The sequence below is a fragment of the Hippoglossus stenolepis genome, chromosome 22 (genome assembly GCF_022539355.2).
Source record: "Hippoglossus stenolepis isolate QCI-W04-F060 chromosome 22, HSTE1.2, whole genome shotgun sequence".
Classification (NCBI taxonomy): Eukaryota; Metazoa; Chordata; class Actinopteri; order Pleuronectiformes; family Pleuronectidae; genus Hippoglossus; species Hippoglossus stenolepis.
Genome location: NC_061504.1, coordinates 14173730 through 14201468, shown reverse-complemented (window position 1 = coordinate 14201468; position 27739 = coordinate 14173730). Strand labels below are relative to the sequence as shown.

General features: G+C 46.5%; 1 protein-coding gene across 3 annotated transcripts; it reads right to left on the bottom strand.

Annotated features, from left to right (window-relative positions):
- Positions 1–27050, bottom strand: kmt2e (lysine (K)-specific methyltransferase 2E). Of its 3 annotated transcripts, XM_035146979.2 has the most exons (25): positions 26728–27050; positions 17865–18049; positions 14137–14248; positions 13186–13415; positions 12847–12986; positions 12106–12287; positions 11967–12005; positions 11673–11873; positions 11379–11509; positions 11084–11201; positions 10816–10925; positions 10471–10723; positions 9410–9508; positions 7295–7366; positions 6494–6679; positions 5866–6192; positions 5355–5654; positions 4973–5123; positions 4619–4845; positions 4479–4535; positions 3604–4149; positions 2902–3182; positions 2717–2796; positions 2547–2626; positions 1–2297 (listed from the first exon to the last, which is right to left on the bottom strand). In XM_035146979.2, the coding sequence occupies exons 2-25, from the start codon at positions 17933–17935 to the stop codon at positions 1248–1250; spliced, it is 5043 nt and encodes a 1680-aa protein (XP_035002870.2). In that variant the 5' UTR covers positions 17936–18049; positions 26728–27050; the 3' UTR covers positions 1–1247. The 3 variants fall into 3 exon arrangements, with proteins under 3 accessions (XP_035002870.2, XP_035002866.2, XP_047194617.1); XM_035146975.2 differs by lacking the exons at positions 17865–18049; positions 26728–27050 and adding an exon at positions 15430–15596; XM_047338661.1 differs by lacking the exons at positions 17865–18049; positions 26728–27050 and adding an exon at positions 15430–15596 and having other exon boundaries at positions 12172–12287.
- Positions 27051–27739: the final 689 nt, after the last annotated feature.

Sequence of the window (27739 nt, the reverse complement as noted above, 5' to 3'; positions counted from 1 at the left end):
AGTGGTATAAAACTGTCATTACAGTGATTTATTATAATGAACCATGAAAATAGCCAACCAGTGCAGTGTCTGTGAGTCTCTCCCCTCCACACAAACATACACTCACACACAAATAATAAAAAAAAAAAAAAGAAAAAAGGACAAAGTCGAAGAGTCCGGAGAGGGAAGGAAAATAAAATAAAAATAATGCTACAGTCACAGAAACATTCAGCTTTGCCAAGAAGAGCGTTCATATTTACAACGATAATTCAAAATGGGATGGGAGCGAATTGTACAAGCATAGAAAAGAAAAGAAGCAAATATTTACAACCTGTTCCTGGTGAAAGCTGGAGTAACCACCTATACATTAAATTACACTTTCTACAAATAACCATTGATATTCAAAAATAAACCGCTAACGTCCTACCTGTGGGCGAGACCACTCTGCCTACTTCAGAAGACTAAGAGCACTCGTTACACGAAACCTCTCACACACACACGCACACACGCACACACACACACACCTTCCTCCTCAAAAGCAGCCACACACACAAACACACACACAAACGCACACACAGACACACACGAGTGCAGCCTCCCGGGGGCGGTGAGGCAGGCTCCCAGAAATGGGTCTTTTTTTTCTGAATCTGCAGCGGTGCACAGATATTTGTTGTTAGACAGAGGAATAAAAAAAATAATTGTGTTTTTTTTTCTCTATACAAAAAGCTTTCTCGTTGCTATAATGAGCCACTAGATTAAAACAAAGAAATGGTGTAGAGAGCCGACGAGACGAGAGAGAAGAGGAAGTAAAAGGAATAACTGACAAAAGGAGGAAGAGGAAAGGGGGGTGGGGGGGTGGGGGTTTTACAGGCTGGAATGTCAATTGATAAACAAAGTGCGGGGCCTTACAACGGGAGTCCGAACAAGACACAGAACAGAGAGCGTTCCTCTCCGTCGCAGGAAGGATATACAAAACAAAGGGAGGCCAGACAGTGAGGGATATGAGCACCGGGGGTAGACGGGGGATCGTCCATCTTTATTTTTACAGTCTGTCTTGAAGATTATTTCACTGTCCTTTTCTCTAAAATTTTCTGTCCTTGTTTTATTTTAAAAAGTACCCTCTTATCCCACAATCAGCTGTTTTTCCACTGGCCATGTGTTCAGGTACATAGAAAACATATCTACAGCTTATGGTACACGCCCCTCTCAGGCTGAGTTCTCAGGGGCGGCCGGGGTGGGGGGTGCGGGGCCGACAGCAGAGAGGGCGGTCAGTGCCACCCTGTGCTAAGGTACCCCGAGCTGTGGAAGGGGGTGGAGGACGAAGGAGCTCCACGAGTCCCAGAAGGCATCTGGGAGGCGGCGGCCTGGGCCTGGCCTTGTTGAGTCTGTTGGGGGGGAGGAGGGGGAGGTGGAGGTGGAGGCAGTCCGGTCTGCTGAAGGGGTGGGGGGTACGTCGATTGGGGCACTGAGGGATTGGCTGCGGGGCCTTGATGCATCAGTGCCGGCTGAAACCCCCCTAAGTTCTGAAAGTGGTGGGGTTGCATCTGGGGGTTGGTTGATGGGGCCGGGGGAGGAGGTGGAGGCGGCGGAGGAGGAGTGAGCGACAACAAGTTGCCGCCGACAGGAGGCTGCTGCTGCTGCGGTTGTTGGGACGTCTGAACCTGAGGGGGAGGAGGCGGAGGGGGAACGGTGGTCAGCAGGAGCTGGTGCTGCTGGATGGGAGGAGGCTGCAGGCTGACGTGGAGCAGGGTGGGGCCGCTCATCGGGTGTGGAGGTGGAGGAGGAGGTGGAGGAGGCACGGCTGAGCTCTGATAGTGAACACTGTGGGGAAGAGTCTGCATCAAGGGCTGAGAGCCGGGGGGGTAAGTGGGGGTAACGGAAGGTTTGAACCCAGGGAAGGGTCCAGCGGGCGAGGGGCTCTGGCTGGGAAAATACGCTGTGGAGACTGGAGGCGCTGGCGGAGGAGGGGGAGGTGGCGGGGGAGCACTCTGTGCGTTATACTGGGGGAACGGAGCGGGGCCAGTCTGAGCCTGCGGCTGGTTTTGAGGCTGCGCCGAGAACAGCGCCCTCTGGCTGCGGTAGGGCGAGCCCTGAGCCTGAGGCTTGGGGGAGTGGAGGAGTGAGGATCCAGGGAAGTGGACCGGAGAGGAGGGTAGGGGGGCTTGATGCAGCTTGGTGGGGGTCAGAGGAGCCGGCTTAGGTCCTGCGGGTTTGCTCGCTGGCGGCGTTGTCAGATTTGGCGTCCGAGGTTGAGCATCTGCGTCGTCCTCCTTCACTGAACGACTTGGAGTCTGGGAGACGGCACCGGGAGAGACGGGCTGAGAGGAGAGAGGCAAAATCAGACACCTGCTGAGAAATCGCTGAGATGAATCCGATCACCATCATGTAAAATCTAAATATTTAAATTTTTGGAAACAAGGATTTAAAGATGTTAAATTGTGTTCATGATTTTTTTAATTGCAGCTCCACACGTGACACAAATACTACAAACTTAATACCTGAGTTTAAAAACATGTAAACAATGGCTTCACTCTATAATCACAAGTCACAGTCTCATGAGGACTCACTCCATGGGTCGGGGTCTTTTGAAGACCTGGCGATGGACAGTCTCTGAGTGCAGGCGTGTCACCACCTTCTGTCTCACCATCTAGAAGAAGAGTAAAGAAAAGTAAGAATGACTGACAGGTGAAAGTTACTCTTCATCCAGATGAGTCGGTGTCAGTATCTCTATTCTCACCTGTGTCTTTATCTTTGCTGAGCAGCAGCGCTCGGTGGTAGCTCCGCTCTCGGGCCTGCTCCACGGAAGTCGACGACGTCCTGCAGAAAAACATTAGGACCATTACAATCATACATGATAATACGAGCTTGGTAACAACTTGATAATATATGTGGTTGTTCATGTTTTTTTCTGAGAGCACGTACCACTGTCCTTCCCCGCCTTCCTTCTCTCCTTTCTCTGCAGCAGCCTCCGCCTCCTCATTGGTTTGAGGCTCTTTTACCGTGACCGTGGGGGCGTTGGTGGCGGCGTTGCAGAGTACTGTGGGAGCAGGGGGGGGAGGAGGAGGCTCACTGGCGGCCTCTAGAGCGACAGGAAAGGCGTCCATGCTCAGAGGCGGCATGGTGGAAACGGGGGAGCTGCACTCAGTCTTGGAGCCGCTGCGGCGAGCTTCTCGTTGACGCTTCCTGTACTCGAGCAGGGACACCTGGGAAGAGAGAACCTCAGTGTCATTTATACACAGGGAAGTCTTACATCGAACCACTAGGTGGCAGCATTTGGACAATCACAGACATAATAGACACTGTGATCATCCCCTGATCCACATGTGTGTGTGTGTGTGGTACAGAAAATAAGCTCAAACAATGATCCTCTGTACACATCACTGCAAACCTCATCACTTTAAATTAACAAACACATGAGACTAAGAACTAGGTAATGTTTCATATATTTGATCAACAGATTAAATAAAATAATTGTAGCAGCTCTGGTACAACGCGTATAATTTTCTTTTGCCACACAAAACAAATGATGAAATTGTGATGTAGAATTGGTGCAGATTTGAATATAGAGAATAATGAAAGCTCAAAATTATCAGTAAATTACTGACAGGACTTCTGCAAATCTACCTTTTTCTTTTGTGGAGGGTTCTGTGCCGACCCTCCTGCCTCGCCGCTGCCGTCCCCGTTCAGTGAGCGAGAGAATCCCAGTGAGCTTCCCTCCTCAGCGCAGGGGTAAAAGAGCTGCCCCTGGCCTTCACTGAAGGGGGCTTGAGCGCTGACCAATGGCCCGGTCACTGCTGTGGACACTGCTGCAGTCCCAGCTGCAGCCTCAGGCCTGAAAAGAGCCACCAGAGGCTCCAGGGTGTGTGACGGGGTGAGGTCCCTTAAGTTTGAGTTGACTGGGGAGAAGTTCAGGCCAGCTGCCCCAGTCGGGACTCTCTCTGGACTTTTTATCCAGCCGGGAAAAGAGGAAGCAAGAGTTTCTGCGGACGAGGGAGCCTCGCTATTGCCTTCTACAACTCCAGCATCAGCCCGGTCCTCTACGCAGTCCACAGGCTCCGTCACTGGGGGCTGTGGACTCTCTGGAACTGACAGCTTGGCTTCGGTCGGTAGCACATCCGAGCTGGGAGCCCTGTTGCTTGGAGAAGAGACCAACGAAGGCGGGCGATCAGCCTGGGGGAGAAGAGAGGGATCAATATGTGTCTTAATGAAGAAAATGAATATGAAACCCTGTCATGTCAAATAATGACATCAGAGGTACAGTCACTCTGGCTCAGTCGAGCCATATGATGTCAGAAATATATCCTGCTTCTGAATTTTTAACCTTTCAAATTAAATACCTTGGTTAGACCTTCCATTTTCAAACTTTAAATATTTAATGAGGCAGCACACAAATCTGTCTTGATGAACTGAAAATGAGACTAATCCAGTTCTTGGCAGGCTCCACAATGTCTGATAATCACTGATCCTCGAGAACCGTATTTGCTGCTGTGTAAATTCACCTCTTGCACACTGGGTTTCCGGCTGACCTCTGGTGAGCTCTCGTCAGAAGATTCACTCTGTGAAACCAAAAACACTTTCAGTTATTCCGGGTTTTTCCTCGCATACAAACACAGAAGCCACCTTCATGCACCAGCCTTACCTCCTGAGGGGCAGTAAGTGTCTGTGTTGGGGTGCTGGGCAGGGGCTCCGTATTGGGCTCCTCTGTCCGAGGACGTGGAGGGGTCGCGAGTAAGACGGGCGTCACGGGTGCCTCCGGTTGTTCGCTCCTGGTGGGCGTTGCACATGGGGAGCCGTAGGGCGTCGAACCCTCGGACATGCAGGCATCTAACGGACTCAACCGCCGCTTTTTCAAAGGTGTGGGCAACTCTGAAAGAAGCAAAGTTTTGTGCATTCATGAGTTTTTATCCAAGCGCTTTTTGAATACTGACTTAAGTAAGATTTATTCTACATAGGTTGCTTTTATGAACAGAGGGCATTTTTCACAAAGACTGACCTGGTAGCAAGCAGATGCCATTATAAGGTAGAGGGCTGTCCGAGTCTCCATTGATGGAGGGGCTGAGAGGTCCCTCACAGGGCATGAGGAGGCTATGTCGTCTGGCTGGGATGGGGGAGCCTTCCTCCTCCAGAGCCTGCTTCAACCATCGCTGCGAAAAAGAGAAGAGGGAACTTCAGTGAAACTAGTAAAACAGCAGCTTAAAACAAGTTGCTCTATCCTCTTCTTTAACTGGTCACATTTCAATCTGACCCTTTAATTAGTTTCGCACACTGCAAAATGTTTAGTGTTTAATTGGCGGATGCACTCAAAGACAATATGTAACAAAAACCACTTGTAACAAAAAGCCAAACACGAATATTTCTGTAGCAAGACTCTGTACCTTCTTGCAGGAGCCTGTGGTTGGCGGAGTTTCTGGCAGTTCTCTAGATCGCCGTCTCCCTGTGGGGACTCCGGGAGTTGTGGGGCTGCGATTTGCCAGGAATGGGGACGAGAAACGAACGTAGTGTTTGGGCGTGCTGTAGACCTGCGGCGAGCAGGCCATACCTGGAAGGGCGTTCAGCTGTGTGGCGAGTACTTCTGGGTCACTGCTTATTCTCAGTGGTCTCTCTGGGATCGGCTCGGGGGTTCGCACTGCACAATGGTCCTGCTGCTTCTCTCCCACCCATTCGCTGACAAAGTGCTGTTGAAAAGTTTGAGAACATTTAGCAAATTAAATGACAATTTATTAAGTTAAATATGTTTTATATGTTAAATGATCAATCAATAATTTCTTTGTTTCCAAGTAGCTCAATTTAAAAACAAAGTTGTAAGCCCATGAAAAAAGTCCAAAACAAACAGAGTTGCTCAGTAATGATGACGTTGCCCGTACAGAAATAAAAATGGAAATGTACCTTTTTAGTTTTGAAGTTCTTGCTCCCAGAGCGGTTTCTGTCAGGTGCAGGTGAGCTGCTGTGCGGAGGGCTGCAGTCCTCTGCTTGGAAAGCCATGGTCTCGGGCTCCAGTGCAGTGGGGATCTCCCCTTCAGGAGAGTCATTGGACATGGGCTCAATAGACTCAGTCGGAGAGCCTGGGGCCAAGTCCGAACAGGTGCTGATGGTGCGAGCTCGCCGGCGCTGCTGACCGATGTGCGTGCGGTTTCTTGAGAAACTCTTCCTGTTTTTCGAGGATTTGACCTTTGCCTGCTTTAGTCCTGGCTCCTCTTTGACCTCCAGAAGTGGCTGTGATGAAGACAGTCAAGCATTTAGATTTATTAAAACAATTAAAATTGCTGATATATATTGGTTTCATCAAAATCTGGTCAGATGTTTTTGTTGATCTTGAAAGTTTTCCAGCATTCTTTTTCAATACGACTTAAAAGAAACTATTTTTGGGAAAACATTGTTTGGCCAGGGTTAGTAGAACAGAGGCTACTTTGAAAACAAGGTTTGGCTTCTCTGTGCGATTGCTCAAGTATTTATGTCACCCAACATTCAAAAGAAACAGCAAACTACAAGGTTTTCTCTCTCGCTCTGTTCTCACCTGCATGAGAGTTGGGGAATCTTCTGTTTCAGGAGTGGCCGGAGGCTCTTCCTTGATGTCACTGCGGCCCCCCATCTCTGACTTGCAACCGCCGATTCGCTCCAGGGCCTGTTCCCTGCGTTTCTCCCTCTTCTCCATGCGGGCGAAGGCTTGCAGGATGGCCTCCATCTTCCTTTCTTCCCGTGTCTGTAGAGGGTTAGTTGTGGGGGTTGGGGGAAAAGGGGGTGAGGGAGAGGAAGAGGGAGCATACGCATTAGTCCATTAAATATTACCTCACCCACAGAGCCCCAGAGGGAGAAATACTTCGGGTAAATATGTGCTGCGCAGAAATAGCCTTTCTAGCTGAGTGCCAAGTGCAGAGACAAGTGAAGAAAGTGACCCCTTCCCTTTCACAATACGAGAAACAAAAGGGAGAGGCCGGACAGAAGCGACAGGAGAATGTTGTGAGGCTGCGTCAAAAAGTAACTGGGACGACCAGACATCTGAAATGTGTCCTGCCTTATGTGTTCCTGTTTGCATATTTGTAACACAAAAAGATTCCCAGCTCTGTGTATGGAAACCATGGCTACCTCCACCAAAATAAAAAAAGAGCGCCACCTTCGTTCAGAATACCCCCTTTGAAAATACATCTATACCACTAAACATAGAGGCAACACCAGAATTTCTGCATAGGTCAGGCCGAAGATTGGCGTCTGTAAAGACGGGACAGATGTTTGTCAGTCAGTCACCTCATAGAGTTTGGGGGTGGGGGAGGCTGGTAAATGGGTGGAGTGGGTTTGGCTATGTACGGGTCAAGTTTACCTCCTTGTGTTTCATTCCCTTCCAGCTGGAAGCCGCCCCGACAGGGAGATGGGACTGCTCCGCTGGGCTGGCCTGAATGTTCAATAAAGAGACAGCCTAGTTTAGAAGAGACATGTCCCCACTAAACAAGGCTTCAACAACACTGAACAGATGTGGATTCTAACTTTCTAGTGGTGTGTCAGGTCTTTGTAATACCCTACTATAGAAGACACTGCCAATTAGAGAGCTACTTTAGGAATGTACTGATGAGACAACTGTCAAATATTGAGGTAACTTTCTCCTGTTATCGCCTCCAGGTTAGGGGGATTTTCTACAGCTGATGTTTTTAAACCTTCGTCAATGTCAAGTCGCAAACCGCTTTATCCTATTTAGTCCTGAAGCAACATGTGTGTGTATAAACTTTTAAGACCGGGTGCGACATGTGCATGTTTCTCCCTAAAGAGCTGGATGAGACGTGTGTGAGTTTTGTATGTCATCATTTTAAAGACATGTACAAATAAAATAGATTGTGATTTGCTGAAATACTTGTGAGAAATGAAAAATGCGAAATGTATTATGGGAAATGTAGTGTATATTTTCAATGCTCTTAACCTGCAAAAAAGTTTTTAAAGTTCACACCATGGCTGAAGAGGGGAGCGTTATTGAGGCAGATTACAGCAGTATATCAATGAAGAAAACAAAAATCCTGTACTAATATTCACAAACTTTAAGAAAAAGGCAATGATTTACAATGGCAGCCAAATGCTTAAGCTATCAAATGTCTTATTTGGCGCCTTAGCTCTTAATGGGTTCAGGACTTCTGTCCTTACAGTAACGTCTAAGCATGGTCATCAATCAATTGTCCTACATTACAATGTTAAACATTCACAGACAAACAGAATCAAAAAAGGAAAACTATGGAGGTTTGTGGCCAAAGTATTTTAGGTCTATATTTAATGTTGCACTACAAGAAGTTTTGTCTTCATTGTCCTCAAGGGGAAATTTGTCTTGCAGCCAGGTAAAAAAAACACTGAGCGCACAGTGAAGGCTTTACTTAGGAAATCAACAGCCAAACGCTCAGTTAGCGGAGCACTACACAAACAGCCTTTTCAACCGATAGGCACGTCTGTTTAAGTAGGCAGGATATCAAGCCAGCACACACTGATGTTATCTCCCTCGCACCTTGTCAAAGCATGGACTTAGAACACCCACATGCATCTACTACGCTTGTGATTGTCAGCGTGTGAATGCATGCTTCTTTGCTGTTGCGGCGGAGTGCTCTCTCTCTCTCTCCTGGGCCACATTCCATAGAAGGCAGACTATTGGATCTCCCAAAGTCAATGTGGCCCTGGCAACAAGGCTCTACCCTCTGCAGCCCCTCCTCTCTATTTCTCTCTCATCCCCTCTCTTCAACTATCCATCCCTATCTGGCCATTAGCAGAACTGTACGTTGGCCAGAGATGAGTCAGCAATTTAAACTTTGGGTCGGCCGTGTGAAATGGAGCTGACTGCAGGGTAATTTCCAGAGTGTGTGTTTGTGTCAGTATAGTGTACCATGCTCGCCCTGTGGGTGTTTGATCCCATTGCTCAGGGGCATGAGGCGGTTTGGCAGGGGAATGGAGAATGGCTGAACCGGTAACGGGGCGTTTCAACTGACTTGACAGTTATATTCAAACTATAACGAACACTCTGAGATAGTCTCAAGGCAACACAATATTCAGGGTTTGTTCCCACTCATGTGTATGAGTATGTGGCACTTGGGTTCGGATTCATTTTTTAACATTGTGACCAAAAAAAAAAAAAGATGAAAATGAGGAAAATAAAATTTATGACACACAAGCACAAAGCCATATAACTCTGAGGGGACAGAAGAGCAAGGTCAGGAATAAATGAGGGATAAAGACATTTGTAAAACAGCAACAGTAATGGTGCTAGCAGCAAATGATTGATGAAGAGTAGGGTAGGTTTAAGGTTGAGAGGTAAAAGACAGCTGCTCCTATCCAAGCCACAGCCCCCTTCGGTCCATGCCCAGTGCAACAGGGGGCATTTTAATGTTTGCTCTTTCTGCTGGTTGGCTTTATGGCTTGGGAAAAAAACACACAAAAGAAGCTGTAGCCCCTAGCTTGGCACACTTACCATCTTCCTCCTCCTCTCTGCAATCTGCTCGTCTGATTCCATCTCTACTTCATTGCTAACGGAGGTTTTGTCTTCAAGATCCTCATATAACTCAGGATCCTGTATGAGGAGGGAAGAGGGGGGGTATGGCACTTTATCAAGGCTGATCATTCAGTCTGGCTACAGACTCAAGGGAGACAGGTAAGAGTGGAGGAGAGGGGAGGTGAGGTAAAGAGAGAGGGGAAGGGGGGGGGGGGTAATCTGTAAAGGTACGAGGGGTGTCACTCTTTGGTGTTTTTACTTTAGAGGTTCAGCCTGTGCACAAAACACACCTGTTTAAATCAGGACCCTCTTCCTGAATGAACAGAGCAGCTGACACATTGAGACCTGTCGTCAAAGTGATCCTTCTAAGTAATTAAGATCCTGCGCTCTGACATCTCATTTCCTCTTTTCTTTCTTTCAGCTGTGACACAAGTCTGCAGTTCATTTCAAGTAATTTCTTAAAGTCTAAACCATCCTACAACCTAAGCTACGTGACGCTGGGTTGACGCTAAACGGTCAAAAACCAAACTCTCAAATAAACTTAGACAAGAACTAGATTTCTCTAATTTTCAACTGTTGAATGAACCTTGTGTCGTTAACGTTAAAACTGCTGTTCTGGAACAAACTCTGTTGCAGTTAACACATCCATGAGCTTTTCTTAAACTGCCTTAAATGTCTACACTTGCACAAAAGAGAAATACACTGCGACACATCTCTCCTGCACAAGTGGCACCACAAGTATCGTGTGCTGTAAAATCTGAACTGTGTCCTCAGAATCATTTATCGGGAAAGCGAAAATGCATAAAAAGGGATGATTGGGAAAAACAGGGAATTAAAGAGGATGTATACTAACAAAGAGTGACTAACAATGGAAAACACATGCACAGACCATTTTACAAAGATCAAACAAAATTCCATGCATGGACAACAAGGTTGAATGTATTTTAACAAAATGTCCATGTAACACATGAGCAGTCAAGCGCTAAAGAAGAGTGCCATCTGGTGCATTCAGTGTGATGATCGCAACAGTGGGATCTTACCTGGTTGTTGGAGATGGAGAGGCGGAGAGGAGAAAGTTTTCTCTGTTTGCCGTCGCATAAACTCTTGCTCTTCCCCTCGCCGTCCAAACCCATGTTCTGGTTCTGGCCCAGGTCGTCCCGCACCGTCTCCTTGTCCTTGCGACTCCCGCGGCGGCGACCTCCAGAACCTAAGTTCTCCGTGGGCTCCAGGTTGTGCTTGAGCACCGGGCATTCCTGGTTCCCCCTCACACAGGCACAGTCCACCTTGTATTTACTGCACAAATGAAGTCAAAGCCAAATATGAAGTTAGAAGGAAAAATAACAGTGTCTTTCTGCAGTGATTCCACTTAACTCCTCATAACTCACCAGTTGCCATAGTCAAAATCAAAGCCAATGGTGATCTCTGTGCCCTTGGTGATAGGCCTCAATGAGTAGATGTATAAATGCAGCATGCCGTCTTCGATGACGTGCCGCACCTGAGGGAGGTTGAGCAACACATTAGTAAAAACTAAAGGATGATGGACACAGGCAAAACATCAGGGATAGGGCTAGGGTTAAATATTAGGGCTGTGCTTAACTTAATCAATCAAAAGGAAATTTCTGTTATAATTTAATTTTCAGGATGTCTCTTCACCTCAGAATTGGGGGTACAGGAGCGACGGATGAAGCGTGCTTCATTGCCGAAGCTGCGAGCGTCCACACACATCTCCAGTCCATCAAATTTTGAATAAAATAACACAAATGGGTACGGCCTAAAAGGGGAAACAACAACAATCAATGCATTAGTGGTCATAATTCACCAGTGTAATATTTTTCCCTTGCTGCTCATAGTGTTTGACCTGCATAAACTAAAATGGAGCAGTATTCAATTTAAATTCATGAGACATTTCCTCTGAGAAATATTTTTGACAAGTGACCAGCATCCTGACCTCTTGAAGAAGTAACCATTGGCCTCAAATTGCTGTCGAAGCATGAACTTTCCCCTGTACTCAATGATGAGGGAGTCTGGGGCCAGGTCTCGCACCGCCTTGAGGATCTTCTTGTTTTTCTGAATTTGACTCTGGAAAGAAGAGAAACACAGAATCTGGTTAGGCCATAAAATTAAATAGGCACTAAAATCCAAAGTGAAAGTTATCTTTATAGACAGGCGTAAAAGTAGAGCTTGTGTGTTTGGATGTAAGTGTAGAGTTAATACTCTAGAGCAGACTATATGTAAGGTATACCTCCACAGGTGGTTTGAAAGAGGCTGGATGTGTGTTGTACGCCAGGCTCTTGCCGTCCCCTTGCTCTTTAACACGCAACAGGACCTGGACGTCCTCACTGTACTGATTGCTGCTGGCCTCCTCGTAACGCTCCATCCACGTCTTGATCTTGTTCTCCCACAGAGACGGGTGTTCTGTCGGCTCCTGCTCTGGAGCAGCACCCTGAAAGTAACAGCAGCAGTTGTTGATGTTTAGACACAAGAGAGGACACAGGATTATACAGACAGTGGTTATGTTTTGCTTGCTAGAGTTTACCTTTACTCTGGAGGACTTTCTGGAACCTTCTCGGAAGGCCTGAAAGAATAACGAAATAGAAATTTCAACGTTATTTGAAATTCAAGCATATAAAACACAACATGCCTTATTACTGGTTTTACAAATTAGTCAAGCGGACCTTCTTGGCTCGGGCTGAGGATGCTTGAGGCTCCTTATCGCCACTCTTTTTACGTTTTTTATCAACCTGTTTATGGCCGAGGCGCCCAGTCGTCAGGGTGATGGTGGTTGGCGTGTGTTGGAAGGTTGAGTACAGCTCTAATGGCACCTCGTCTCCACTCTCTGTCGCACTGGTGTCCCCATCTGAATAAGCACATAATTACACATTAGTGATAAGAAGAGAGAACTGAATAAAGAAACAAGGCTATAAAAAGCTTCAGCTGCCACAAAGGCACAAAAAGAGTCGGCCAAATGACAACAATGGAAGATAAGGATTGTCACAGCACAGATTAGAAAGAGGCCGTTAATAATCTGTCCAGCAGGTGTCAGTGTGTCCCAGGCTCAGGCGGTTCAAAATATGGCTAAACCTGCAGGGGGAGGAGGCTGTACCCTGACACAGCCTACAACCTGCTCTGTTCACTAACAAGCTGGCCATTTACTGCAGCAAGGAAACAGGCAAAAGCAGAACTGAAAGATCCATGTAAAAACCTCACAAAGAAAACTTGTGACACATGGTGTATCTTCCACAGGGGAAAGGAGCTCTCAGAATTTGATAATATTTGGCAGCATACATGCCATCTGTAGTTTATCCAACTCAGTGTAAGTAAATATAACTTTGTTTTGCTCTACAGGTAAACTAAACCACAAGCTTTTATTTACAGAGACTGGGGGCCTGCATATGCCTCTATGCCGTCATGCTTACCAGATAAACATTCTCGTTTCCTGGTCTGCAGCAGGATGGCCCTCTCCCTATCAAGGTGTCGTGGTTGGCAGCGTTCACACAGATAGGTCTCAGGAATGTTCTGCCTGTCGATGCCCATGCAGTCAATATGCTGCCAGGCACTGAGGGAAAAAGAAATCACAACAAGCAGGTTTTTGAAAAGTCATTGTTTGACGTTGCTTCAATGTTAAAATCCAGGGAGGTCTCAGGAGAAACGGATGTCTGGCTCATCAGCTAATGTCATACAAAGCATCTGGTAAACAATGAACAGAACAACACGAGTGAAGGCGTGTGACTACTTGTGCTAATCGGACTCTTTACCTGCACTTGTCACAGCAGATCATGTAGCCGTCATCGTGGGTGAAGCCACAGATGCAGCGGGTGATGTCAGCCCCGTAGCTGCCATCCTCTGAGGTGCTGAGCGTGGTGCCCCTGGATGCTTCGTCCTGGCCCCCTGGAACAAACAACCCTCCCTCTCCTTGTCGGATCAACATGGAGGGAGGAGGGGAGGCCGGGGGTGTAGGTGGGGGCCGCGCCCCATAGTTATGGTCCTGGCGGGAGGATGGAAGACATGAGGGTTATGTGGTGGAAGTAATAGACAGTTTAGCAAGTTGATAATACAAAAAGCAAACACCCCAAATTGTGTAGCATGTTCCCGTTTCAGAGAATGAACTGAAGAGGTCCTCAAAGTCTTAATGTAAGTAGTAATATGAGAAGGGACTTTGACAGGACTCAAACTTATGATCGTTTTCATTATCGATTAACTTTTATGCTCTTAATGCTTTCATATGCCTTCGTTAGTTTGTTATTTTGCAAGATTACACAAAAACTAGTGGACGGATTACCAAAGAACTTGAGCTGAAGTTGGTGTCATTAAATATTTGGTCCAACCGAAAATCCATGTAAATAAATATCTTATCTATATTATGAGATAAGGAAAAGCAAACAATTTGAGAAGCTGGAACTATAAAATGTTTTCCACGTAAGTTAAATCAACTACCTAAATGATTAATCTATTGCAAAGATAGTTGCTGATTAATGAAGCTCTCACTTCCTATATCAGAAAAATATTGAGGACCTGCCCGTTACAGGTCAATGATATTTTGGCCTAAAAGGGAGCTTGTCATAAAACACTCAATAATTAACAGAGGGTTCACAGTATGAAGCTTATTTGTAAGAGAGTGAGAAGAAACAGTGTGTGTGTGTGTGTGTGTGTGTGTGTGTGTGTGTGTGTGTGTGTGTGTGTGTGTGTGTGTGTGTGTGTGTACTCACGGCATAAGGCAGGCCAATGTAACTGTGGGAATGGTGTGAACTGCTGCTGTAGATCTGGTGTGGGTAGCTGGACTTTTCCACTACCACAGGGCTGGCCTCCACCGATTCTGGTCTGCTGGGCAGCAACACAAACAGAGAACGCATTTTACTTTATACTGAAAAACTAAAAATAACGTGGTTACACAGGGCAACTCGTGCATTGTTCTCATCCAACAGTGTGAGGAAGTGTGCGTGTGCATGAGGAAGGGTTAGCAGGGAAAACGCTAAGGCAATGACAGTCACATTGACAGAGGGCAGGGTCAGTATGACTGCTATTGCAAATCCAGTTAAACCTTGGCCTCACAACGCACAGGCCTCACAACCTGAGACAAATAACAGACATTTATACAAGTTTTTACCCCTACAAGCCAGGTAATCAACACGTGCTACCTCTTATGCTCACTAAACAACAAACCCAGAATTCTTAAGCTCATTCATACAAAACCAGTAAATCCACTTTCCCTCAGATCACAGCGCAGCCGGGGAGGGAGCCCGTTTGGCCGTTTGAGACCAACCCACGTTTATTATTACACGATTGGTCTATTCTTCAGTTGCTGGGGGGGAGGCTCCAGAGGAAAGAGGGAAGTAGAGCTGGCAGAACGCATGAGGCATGAGACAAGATAATCAGGTATGAACAGGGACACAAAAAAAGAAGTGAAAATGTAAGAGGCTGAACGTTACAAGACGCGCAAGAAGCTTTCGAGATAAAAAAAATGCCAGCTATTAATCCGAAAGTCAGATATCTATGTGTTAATGGTTCAATCATGCAAAAACATCTCGGTTTACAGAGTCCTGTTCAGAAAACTACTCCAAAGCCAGAGACAGACAAAAACCTTTATGTTTTAGTTAATGTGTTCAGTAGCGGTTGAACTTCTTTCCCTCTCTGCTCTTTTTATCTCTTAACGTCCCATGGACATAAAACAAAAGAACTGCACCTTAAACTCTATGAAACCTACTGCCGGCAGGTTTACCTGAACAAGGCAAAAGCATGGAGAAAAGCACACCAAGCAAACCTGTTAGATGTGTACAGAAGACTTGAAGAGTGTAGGAACAGGCTGAGCAGTACTTCAGTGCAACACTGTTCAGCTTTACTTATTCTGTGACACATTCTAAAAACCCTATTCAGAAAAGAAGTTCAGCAAACAGTCCCATTAGGAGATATAATAACTAAGTAGTTGGAGCGAGTATTAATAGCATTCGTAAACTTTTAAATAAAAATAGACATAACTCTCACTATCCCTCATCTAAACTCACCTTTTTAAAAAGTTAGTCCAAAGGTAAAGTGGTGATACGGTACCGCGTGAGCCTCTCTCTGCCCTTTTGCTCCGGTTGCATGCCGTAAGAGCACTATGCAACACTTCCTGTGTGTATCGCCGCTCACTGTCAAAGTGAAAATGTAAGTGCATGCATGAGGTCTGGAGGCAGAACCAGGGGAAGGTGTGTGTGTGTGTGTGTGTGTGTGTGTGTGTGTGTGTGTGTGTGTGTGTGTGTGTGTGTGTGTGCTTTTGTGCGTGTGTACACAACAGATTATGTGACACCTACACATATTTGTCTAAATGTTTACGGATGAAGAAACAGTCAGAGTAAAAATAGTGGAGGGAAAGTTTTAAAATCATACTTGAGAGTGTGCAGTGGGCTGACACACTTACTCCACTTAATCATTAACCAGACTAAAGCCTCCACTTTATAAAACAGAGTGAGACTGGGTGCATTTAGTGCAACGATCACTCTTTTAGTTGGACCTACAAGTGAAACAGTGAGTGATATAAAAAGGACTCACAGCACAGTGACAGGTGGCATATAAGTGAGCCCGCCTAGTCAGTGGGAAGTACGTAAGCATGTTTGAATGCATGTGTGCATAACTGGAGGGTTGGTATCATTCACATCACCACTCCTCTGAAGTGGAAGGAGGGGCTAGAGAGTCAGAGTACACATCAGTGGGAGGGTTGTAGCTGTGCAGTCAGTAATGCTCAAGTTCCAAAACCAACACCTATGGCCTGCGTCACAGATAAAAAAAAAAGATGAGGGAGAGAAAGATGGTGGAATAAAACGGAAGTGTGGATCTTGAAGTTTAATTCAAGGTGGCAGCTCCCTAGGTGCTATTTATAGCATATAGATGTCATGTATTTAACGAAGGAACAGATGTCATTTAAAATGCAAGCACCTGCTGTGAGAGGGTGAAGAGGCAGAGTGGACAAGTGTGGAGAATGGAGAGATCAACAGCAGGAGAGAAAAGAGCAGCACTGAACAGCCAGCGGCAACGCCTTCACTCCCAAAGAGCTCTCGCTCGCTGCTATGGCAACACTACGTGTTCGGTCACCGTGTGCGCGCACGCTAGGCTCTGTGTGTCACCGTGGACACACACTACATTAGCCAACAGCTGGTCACGCTGATGCAGACTTCAGGGGGATGTGGAAAGGACGTGACGCTGTTTCTCTGGTGAGTAGCCAGCCCCGCTGTTCCTAGACTCGGCTGGCGCACTCACAATGCTCTACACACAATGCTAGCTGCGTGCGTATGTGCGTGTCCAGCTACGCTCCGTCCCTCTGGTCAGGAGGGAACCTGCGCAGCAATAGGTGGAAGCCCCTTTCAAGCTTGTTATCTGAATAGAATAAATCTGCAGCAGGCGATCGGACACAGAGCGTGGACGGACAAAGAGTGAGTGAGAGAGTCAAGTCAGGGGCTTACTCCTACCCCCTGTGGCAGCACAGCTCCGTGGAGAGGAGGAGAAGGAGGGGGAGGCGAGGGGGTGCAGTGAGACTGTTTAAGACGCCATATCTACGTGAGGGCCACCTGTCACTCAGGCCAGTGACCATGGCAACAAGCCCTGCGCAGTGCAGAGGGGAGGGAGGGGAGCGAGGTGCAGATACCATGGCAACACAAGCTGTCAAGGCAACAGCTCTGATGAAGGCAGAGGGGATGGCACTCCATCTTTTAAAGAGACAGGAGTACCTCCATAAGTTGATGACGTGTGTTATTCTTTAGTCATACGAGAACCGCTTGCTTCATTTATCTGACCAGAAAAAAACACGGCAATGTCCTTGAAAAGACTATAGGAAACAGAGAGGAGGGGCAATAGGAGGCTTGTTGCCATGGTTCCATGCACCATTTCTGCTTCGCTAAATGATCGCAGCGTACACATGTGCAAACATCAACCTGGAGCATTAGGAGAGGATCAGGGAAAATCATGTGTGCTTCTATATGCTCGGGCTCAATGCCAGTTTTATCTTCATGGGCAGATGTAGTTAATAGCCGAACGCTCAAAATGTCTTTGTGACGAGCAATAGCTGAGTGCCAGTATAATCAATGAAAAGACAGAATTGTCCATTAGAGCCGATACTGGAGGGGCCTAGCAAATGGACTGCAAATTCCTTTCGCCATTACCGGTAACTGTGTAAATGTGGGAGAGGAGCTCTATGCAAAAAGAGAGGATTGAATCAAGCCACGCAGAAAAGAAAAAGATGACTGAGCTGCTTCTGTCATTACAGAGGGCTTGTTGGGGCATATTCAAAGGAGAGGAGGGACAGGGGAAATCATATTAGACCGAATAAGTGTCAAGTGTATGTGACTAACACCAAAGAAGGGTGAGAAATGAGAGCAGAAGCGGGGAGAGGGGTGAAAGATTATAGAGCTTGGAGAGAGTGAAATTGACAAGAATGAACAAGGGGTGTTTTGTGGGGGTTACTCACTCGGAGCCCGCCGCCATGTCCAGGTATGAGGTGTCTGCTGTGTCCACCCCCACTGGGATGACTATGCTCATGACGTTCTCTGCTGATCAGTTCTTGTCCTACTGAGTCCAGAGAATGGGAGTCCAAAACACTGAGGCATGCCAGCCGCAGCAGTCATTGCAGACATCTAAGTGCATCCACAAGGCCTGAACATGCAGGAGATGAGGAAAAAGTAGACAAACAATAGAGAGAGGGAACAAAGAAATTTCATTAGTATTGTGTAGCAACCTTTGGCAAGTATATATTAATGATCCCCTGACACACAGGATGATGTGTCATTAGTTTCATTTCAAGTATGAAGCATTTGCAAGGTTTCATCTAGCAAACCCGAAATTACAAAATCATAGTGAAAAGGGGGTATTTCCAGAACACGTTAATTCATACTTTCATACCAAGAACAGTGTTGGACAGGGAAGAGTCAGAGAGGAATTCCCCCTCCGACAGAGCCGGGGTGTTAACCGATGTAAAGCGAGAGGATATGGTTTTCTGAGGTGAAGCCTGGAGCTGCTGCTGTGAACTGCGCTAAAGCAACCTCTACACACACTCTGCCTGGAATGCAGAGGGCCGCACTGTAAGGAAGCTCCCGCCACTAAGGGGAGCAAGAGAACACACAGCAGCCAGCCGCCATGAAAGGAGGCAGGAGAAACGCACACAGAACAAAACACAGAGGCCATTTTTTCCCCCCTTCGACAGACTGCTCTGCTCCGAGCTCACACACGTACGCTCATCCTGGTTACACATGCACACAAACAAAATCTAACACTGCAACTGCACACCCACACATCCTCTTAACAGGAAAGTCATTGCGACTCTCTAGCACAGCACAGGGAAAAGGCATCTGTAAGATCTTCATCAATGATTGATTATATTAGGCATCAGGCATCAGGCATCGACTATGTCCTTTTGGTCCCCGGGTAGGTGGTTTGATGGATTCATAAATTAAACACTGTGGATAGTAACGATAGGAATATTAAGCCATGTATTTGCGTCTGAATCCAGACGAGAGCATATGTCAGTGTGGCTGCCCCTGATACAGAGAGCTCTGTTGATAAGCGGGATTAGTGGGAGGGACAGATGCCGAGACAAAATAGGCTGGAGGTCACACCTCCGCCTGCTCATGCACGCTGGGGCCAAACAAAAGCTCAGATCTCGGCTCGGGGTGTAGATGGGAGAGGGGTTACAAAGCAAGGATATGTCATGTATCGAGTAGGACCATACGTCACATTTTGGCCATCAACAACAGTGCATCACGCCAAAACCTATCTCTGCATGCCTATGAGGTATTACCCCGACATGTACAGTGTCTTTCTAGGAAGCCTGTATTTTATTACCAGATGTGAAGGAAACATCTCTCGGTAGCAACAAAAGTTTATTGTTCTTCTAAATAGCAACGGAACCATTAGATTTATTTCAATTACTAATTCACCCAATATCACTGTGTGAGCCAGCAGGACTGGTGAGAGGCTCACAGACATGACAGCTGTCATCTCCAGGCCTAATTAATAGAAGGAAGAAGACCCCTGTGAGACTGTGTGTCAGCCAAGGCTACTGGTGGGATCACTTTCCAAATTCTCATGCGAGTCCGAATACCACAGCTGCATTTCATGATGGAAGCTGATTTAACCAGAACCTTCACTTTCAACAAGGACGGGAAAGTTTGTCTAAAAATGAAATAACAACCCCACCCACCCCTTTGTATTATATGAGAGGCCCAGTATACTTTAGCACTGGTTAATAGCTTCCCTCCAAAATAGTATGTTTGTCCTCTCGTCCAAGAGGTTCGTCTCCACTTCAACCCCAGACCCAGTGAGGGAATCCTGAGGTCACTACTATGGAATATAAAGCTTACGTTCACACATACACACACACACACACACACACACACAACCAACCCCCCAAAAATAACACAGCCAGATAACCCCTTGCCCTGTCCTCTCAAACATTCCTCTATAAGGAGCCTCTCGTGGTGCGCAAACACACTTGCACTGCAGCGGGCCACAGTCGAGACTGACAAAAGACGAGCGGAAGAAAGAAAAACAAGTACAGTGCAGCAGCATTCCTGACTAAATCTGAGCTGCGCTGTGACTGCCTCTGCCTGCTCCTCCTACTTCCTCTAGAAGAGCTGTCCATCACCAAGGAGAAATGCAGCCAAAGAAAAGAAAAAAAAACACATCACCCTCCTTCCTGTGCCCAGTCACCCCGCCCAGCCGGATTTCTCTCCCTACTCTGTGCACTTCCTAAATAAACCTGAGACAGTAATGCAGAGCGGAGGGGAAGGGGAGTGTCGCAGACACTGTTCCTAATTACAAGGAGGCTGGGAAGACCATTTAAAGGCACCTTTGGCCAAATCCTCTGCCGTTATGGAAACATATGAGGAACGAGGGGTGGAGAAAATGGGGAACATGCAGAGGGGAGGGTGAGTAGATGAGACATAGGGAGACATGCAGCGAAAGTGGACAGTAGTAAAAATGAGCCACAGGATGGAAGTGGTTACGGTTTACATTGGGTCTCTTCTCTCTACAACTGTTCACCTTTCATGTGCTCTCTGAGGAGATTTCCATGCGCTGTACAGAGCTTTAGAAATCATCCACAGCCCCTCCATTTCAGAGGGCAGCAGGGTGGGGGAGGTGTACATGGGGTCTGTCTGACAGTGACGCTACACAGCCTGGGTGGACTCTGGGTGGCAGAGTGGAGCACATAGCGTAACCCAGTCTCTCCTTTCTCCTCCTTCCCTCCCTCAGTGAGGGGACACAGTCACGTCATTGTGTGGGGTATAACTATCCTTTTAAGACAGAACCGCACTGAAGTCAGTGAGGGAAAACCCATACCATCACACTCAAACCACATAGCTACAGACAACAGCTTTCCTCACTCCTCAGTTTATTACCACCGATCTATGTGTAACAGTGTTTTCATTCTTGTTTTCGCAGCCAAGTCCGGGCAGATTATGTTTCTCGATAAAGAGGAGGAGCAGGAGAAAATGAGGGATTCCAACTGAATCCCACAGCTCCCCTGCCAAGCTGATGTGACTTTACGCCGTCCTCACTGCTGGCTGCAATGACTCAGCTCGCAAACAAATGGATAAAACAAACTCACACAAGGAGAGCCATATACACAGGAAGCATGACCCAGATGGAATGTAGGCCTGGCCCTCGTTTTCACGGTGCCCACAGTGGGACACAATGCATCTGCCCCGTCCTTCATAAATCAGTGTGCCCATGGCTGCCAGCACTCCCCGTGCACTCAAGCACTGAAGGTGAAGTCATACATCAATACAGCAGGGGGATGTGGATGTTAGCGTCCACACAAGCAATATTTAAGGGCCACATTAAGAGTTGTGTTGATGTGTGTGCAAGTTAATAACCTCATCAGACTGTAAAGGCCAGACGACTTAGAAGTGCTCATGTACCCCAACTAGCAACTAGTACACAATAAAGGCTTAGGGCCAGCAGTGCTGCAGAAGAACAAAGATCTCTTCATGGTTACATGTTCAGTTCCATGTGGACATGGGACAGTCATTTAAAAGCGCATCACAACATGCTTGGCATCTGTCACACAGGCTTGTTTTGCAATGGTAAGATGCAAGGAAAAAAAAAAAAAAACCCATGTCCTGTGTGCTCAGTTCAAACAACCAGGAAATGAGCGAGTTAAAGTCATTAGGAAAAGGGTTTGGCAGCTAACCTGGGGCAGCCCCCCCGCAGTCTGAGTAATGTCTGTTCACGGAAAATCGCTCGGGTACGATCTCTCCATCTCCGACTCACTGCTGCTTACAGAGTATCACAGCACAATGGTGAGTTCCTTTAAACATTTTTACACCAAAGCAACTAATTCACTTCATACGCCAGCTTTATCTGTGTGTGCTTGTTAAAGTAGTTCTGATTTTGCCCCTGGTTTTACCAGAGAGTGACAAGCAGGGACATCTGCAGCTGGCAGCTAATTAAAGCATTTGGGGAATGCATTGTGCCGCTAAATAAAATGTGAGCTATGTGTGAGCAAAGAAAATTGGGAGAGGCTACTCCGCATCTACGGGGCAAAACACTAAGAGCCACTCAGGTCCCATTACAGCTGTGTTTGATGATCAATTTCACGCCTGCACCGCAGTGCCATTACATCACCATCATTAACAGCACATCTCTTTATTTGGCCTATCCCTCCTAGTGCTGCTACCCATAAATGCAACTGTAACATAGGCACAGCAACAGGAAGAAAGTAAGGACGGTGCAGTCCGGCTGCAGCCTCCGGAGCCCCAGCCCTAAAGCCACCTGTCAGGGAGGCAGCTTGCTAGTTTAAAGAGGGATCTGTTACGGCCCAACTAGCAGCACAAAAACAGGTCACCTGAGCCTTGGCTTCTCGTCCCAGCTGGGATGCCATGTGACTGTGTTGGGCCCCAGAGCTGGCCGGCTTTGTATCTGGGTCTCTCAGGATCTGGGTACCTCACAGCTTAGCCCCCTTCCTCTGAGGTGAGATGTGTGTCTACAGAGACTCACGCTTCACCGACACAGAGATGCGACTGTTTCAGGTATGAGACTTTATTGTCTGGAGACGGGGAAAGAGCATAAAAACAAGGAGAGCTCTTCCAAGTACAGGGAGAGTGTCGGAGAGAAAGCTGATGAGATTGTGACCTTCATCTGCCCTGTTAATATGTTAATACACTAATAAACACCCTGTGCCTTTGCTTGACTTCTTTATTGTCTCGCTCTCAGTTGATTGGCCTGAAAAAACAAATATTTTGTGTTCGGCATGTGACTTTGTGTCAGAGAGTGTGTTTAGGGGTTATGGTTGGAGGGAAGGTGTGTCATTTGAGACCGTGGAGTCTCCCGGCTGCCTAGCAGAGTGTGCCGTCCCTATGGCAGAGGGGGGAGTGGCAGCTCACCTCCTGTCACCATCTCTGTTAACACAGCAAGCGAATGCACACTTTGCTGCACAAGGGAACCAGGCAAACATACAGCCAGGCAGGTATTTAACACACTATACAGCAGGGGGAGTGAGTATCAGGTCTGAGGCCTTTGCTCCTTCACAAGGAAGAAAAAGATGGCTGGGGATTTTGTGTATTATGTAGCAGAGACAGATTGAGTACAGTAGGGCCCTCTTACTCATCTAGCTGTACAGAAAATCCTCCTCAAAAGAGAAGACCCTTTGTCACTATTAAGTGAACCGTATCTACAGGCAGCTGAAACTCATTAAAAAGAACCAGGTCCTCAATGGACAGAAGCTATACAAACCGTTCAGGTGCTTAGTGATGTATATGAGATGAATAATGATACAGAGACTCCAACCTGCCTGCCTATATCAAATGTTATGCAGGAGTGTGGAAGTCTGTGTCCTGATTTCCTCCTCTTACTCCCACATGCTTTTGTGGCGTATTTGTATAATACATCAACACAGTGATGTTGACAACAATACAACATACTCACATAACCACGACAACGCTGGTTGCAGTTAAAAATCACATTTATGTGGTTGATAGATTGGATGATAATGCAAGCTTCAGAGGGAAACCTCAGCATACGCACCTAATGACTCATTGCCCTTTAGCAACTTTGAAAACGTCCTACTTTTCACTGAACTGAAATTTATCAGTAGGAAACTAGAAAAAAATGTTCTTGGCAAATGGTGATAGGCATGAAAGGACATTTGAGCTCCACAGAGTGCCAAAGTTCATCTCATGGGGGTGATGTAGAGGAAAGAAACAACACAGAACATTGTGAAAGCTTGTGAGCTTTAAACTCTATCCATACAACTACTGTTGATTTGGATCCTTCCAATTTCTTGTGTAGTTTAGTGTATATTTGAATGATTCAGATTTCAAACTGGGTCGACAAAACTGGTAAAATTGAGCCAGCATGGGGCACAATTCTGACACAAACATTCATATTTCTCACATATACTATTTAGAGTCCAAAAGATGAGGATCTGGAGAGATACCGGCAGTGTTTCTTTTACTTTTATGTTCTTTAAATATATATTGTGAAACTGGAGGAGATTGGCATTTTACCTTAGAAAATATATCAGAACCACGATATCTGTTATCTCATGGGTGACTTCGGTCTTTGTATTGAGTAAACTTCCACCTGGTTTACATATTTGAATGTACTCAAATACACTCAACTATCAAACTATCGTCCTGAATTCATATTCAAATGACTTTAATATGATAACTAACCCCTCTCTCTCACACACACACACACACCCCTCCCCCCAGTGTTTCTATAAAACACAAAGCATATTACATTTGAAAGGGATTAACCGAAAACAGTAAAGATAAATAACAAAGCTTGGTAGTGGGGGGACAAACTGCATAACAGTGTTAACTTAATAAAGAGGATTCCGGGCAGGTGAGAGAGAAGCGAGCCTTAAATAGATTTATTTTGAGGGGTGTGTTCGTGTACGTTGATGAAAGTCACTCTGTTGTCTTTGATGTTTTAAATGTATATTGCTCGTACTTATTGTATCATTTCTCTAAATAACAATCCTCATGTGCCAGACATCAAAACACGAAACACAAGCAAAAAGCATAAGCCGTGACGCACGTTACAGGGCTGCTGTGTTTTTCGTTTTTGTGTGTGTGTGTGTGTGTGTGGAACAGACACAATCTATCCAACCCATCTCTGACTCTTTGTGACGAAAATCCCCCCAAAAAGACGCAGTTGTGTATTTCCACGACGACAATCCAAATTGTTTGTTCGTATTGTTTTGTCAACCCTCGGCTAAGATATATAAAAAAAAAGAAGCATGTGTTGTGTAGTTGCTTCCCGTTGAGTGTGTCGGCGCTGCAGTCAGTCCTGCCGATAGGGGTGTGGAGGGCACAACGTTGCTATTATGTTACCACACAACTCCCTGGTGCTGTCGCCATTTTCAAAGCGCTTTTCTCAGGACGGCGAGACAATCGTGTAACCAGGGGAGGCTCGCCACGGACAGAAAACCCCCAAGATTGCATTCAATCGCCTCTTTCATACACTCTGCCTTAAGTATCACCCTGTCGCTGCAGTCTGTGTTGTTACCAGTGGGCTTCTTTTTTGTCCAATTCGTCGAAAGCAGAGCCCGTGAGCTAATCGGCTAGCAATTATGGCCTGTCGAAATGTAGCAGGCGGCGATCGGAGCAGTGGAACAACCCGAAGCACGTAAATGTGTGTTTGACAGAAAAGCGAAGGCAGCAACGCTTTCACACAGTGACCACTCGGGATTTCTAGCAATTGTGGGGGCCGCGAATAAAAGGTCAAAAAAAAAAAAAAACATCCGTGGAGAGCAAACGCACAACGCTAGCGGGAGCTGGCGGAAGCTAGCTGTGTAGTGCGCAGTGGGTTAGGGTTAGCACGGCCGGCTAGCAGCGACGCGAAAGTGGATTAATACTTCGCTCGTCACAGGCAGGAAAGAGCGACAACGTTGAGAGATAACTCCTTGGGGCAAACCAAAGCCGATTGCGCATTCCTACGGTAATATGTTTAAGGTCCAGTGGAAATCATTTGCGACAATCAGCATGGGCTGGGGGTTGCCGAGCGAGATGGAGTTACGAATTGTGTGAGGCGAGATGCCCAAATGGAACATCCCCTCCCCCACGCTTGCAGCAATTGAACCCAATACACCCCTGAATCTAACTTAAGTGTTATCGCGAAATGTACTTTTAAGTCCGATTACAACAAAACAGCAGCCACCATTTCCTCGCTCGACATTTGATCCATTCTCGACCCATCTCGCTGTAGTGGCGATTCTATAAAAGCTCAGCAGCCTGTGAGATTACTGCGCAATGTACCCGGGCATTTAAGTTATTTCAACAGCTGACCTGTGCTTTGAGTAGATTTGGACATAGATTTAACACCATATGTCTGTGTACATGCATGTAAAAGCTCATTGTTCCGGCTTTGAACAGCGGCATTGTATAGATTTAGCTGAACGGAAATAATGCCCCCTGCTCTGGGGTGAGCAGGATGGGAACCACCAGTTTGCAACTAATGGTAAATTTACGTCGTTCAAACTGAGTGGCAATGTTTAAAACCGTGTATTCAAGTAACATAAGGTTGGAAGAGGGGCTAGCGCATATGCCAAACGCTGCAGCGACTTGCAGAGCAAATAGTATTTGAAAATAAAGCGGGCAACGTTACATTAGGGGGAAACATTATTTACGTTAAAACGGATGAAATCGTGCGCAACATTGCCCGCAGTGTCACACTGAACATCAAGTGAGCGCCCCTCTGTCTCTATTTATAATCAGGCGACGCACGAATCCTGTTAATATGTCGTATTTTGAGGGCAAGTTCACTGCTGGTAATGTTAACTGTTGTTGACTGGCTCTGCTCTGGCGAAAATGTTACACGTTCTGGGACAGACAATTCAAATGCAGCGTTACCGCTAATGTGTAATTGAGGTGAATGCTGCTTTAACCACGTCAAACGGACCCCTACTATTATAGAATAACATTGGCCCGACATCTTTGTATGGCGTGTCGTGTTTTGCCACACTATAGCGAAAAGTCAGAGCCCTGGTTGGTCTGTGTCAAGCTAATTTGAGCTAGTAGCATGCGCTAGCTAGCAAGTGGTCTCCTGACGTTACGCTTTCCAACTTGACACTTACAGTAGAAACTTGCGTCATCTACTTAGCGGGTTTCTTTTTTTTATTGAAGTGAATACGAACCAAAGGGGATATAGCACCTGCAGACCCCGAACTAACGATATCGACCAGCTAGCAAGCGAGCTAAGCTCAGCTGATACGAGAACTACGTTAGCCAGCATCAGCATGATGCGCCTAGCCAGCTAACTAAAGCCAACGTTAGCCTTCCAGGTCGGATTTGTGCTCAACCCACAACAAACACTCAATGTGGTGTACTCACCGTTTTATGTCCACTCTGGAGGATCTCAATAGCGAATAAGGGGAGCTGGGGGAGACCCGTCGCTTTCCACACAGCCTCCACAACCAAAACAATACTTCTGTCCACACACTGCGGATCCCTAGCAAAGCTTCAAAATGTTTGTATTTCAGCGTGTCCTCTAAAAAGTTGCTTCCCGTGAGAAATCCCTTGCCTCTTGTTCTACTCGGGAACCCGAACTCAGGCTAAAAATCACCTCGGAACCGTTAAAACTGAGCCTTAGTCCACGGCGACTTTTAGAAATTAGATCCCCTCAGACCAGTCTCTTTTCCCTTTGCAAAAATGGCGGCCCTGCCAGGACTGCCGAGACTCCGCCTCCCCCACGAGCCCCCCTCACTCCCTCCCCACCGCTCGACCCGGGCCCCGCCCCCTCACACTGCGGGGCTACACTCCCGGTTTCACAGGGGCGCCGGGGCCGCGCTCACATGCGCGCACACGACGGCGATTCCTCAAGCCTCTGCTATTTCTGTCGGTGACGCTCTGGATCTAAACCCCCGCGAGACAATGAAATATTATTATAGGAGCGAAAAATGGCATTCAGCTCGTTATTTATTATCATACGTGACAATTCTACTAGATCGTCACAATACAGCTGGTTTTGAGGTTGTTTTTTCAGTGTTTTTAAACATCAATGGTCTCCACTGTGTCCGTGTTATCTTCGCGATCAGCTCATGAAAGTGAAGTCAGCTGTGGGGATGTTTTTATCAGGAGGTTGTGTTTACACTAATTGTTGTTTCCTCTTGTGTTTCCTCTCAGGCTGAAAGGAGGTGGGACACACTCTCAGCCGATATATGAGCATTTAACTGCACATATGTATATTTTTTATATTCCTTACACTTCAGTATTGCATGTTACTTATTATTACTACTATTTTTGACTCTTGCAGCTGTAATATTGCAAATTTACCCAGTGTGGGACTAATAAAGGATTTTCTTCTTTTGTTATTCTCACCATGGACCCACACCAACATTTTATT

Coding starts and splice junctions, on each gene's coding strand:
- kmt2e (XM_035146975.2), bottom strand. CDS start 15,581: ATGCACTTACATTTTCACTTTGACAGTGAGCGGCGATACACACAGGAA. Junction 6,680..7,294: donor AGGGAATGAAACACAAGGAG/GTAAACTTGACC, acceptor AACCCTCTACAG/ACACGGGAAGAAAGGAAGAT. Junction 6,193..6,493: donor ATTCCCCAACTCTCATGCAG/GTGAGAACAGAG, acceptor TCTTCATCACAG/CCACTTCTGGAGGTCAAAGA.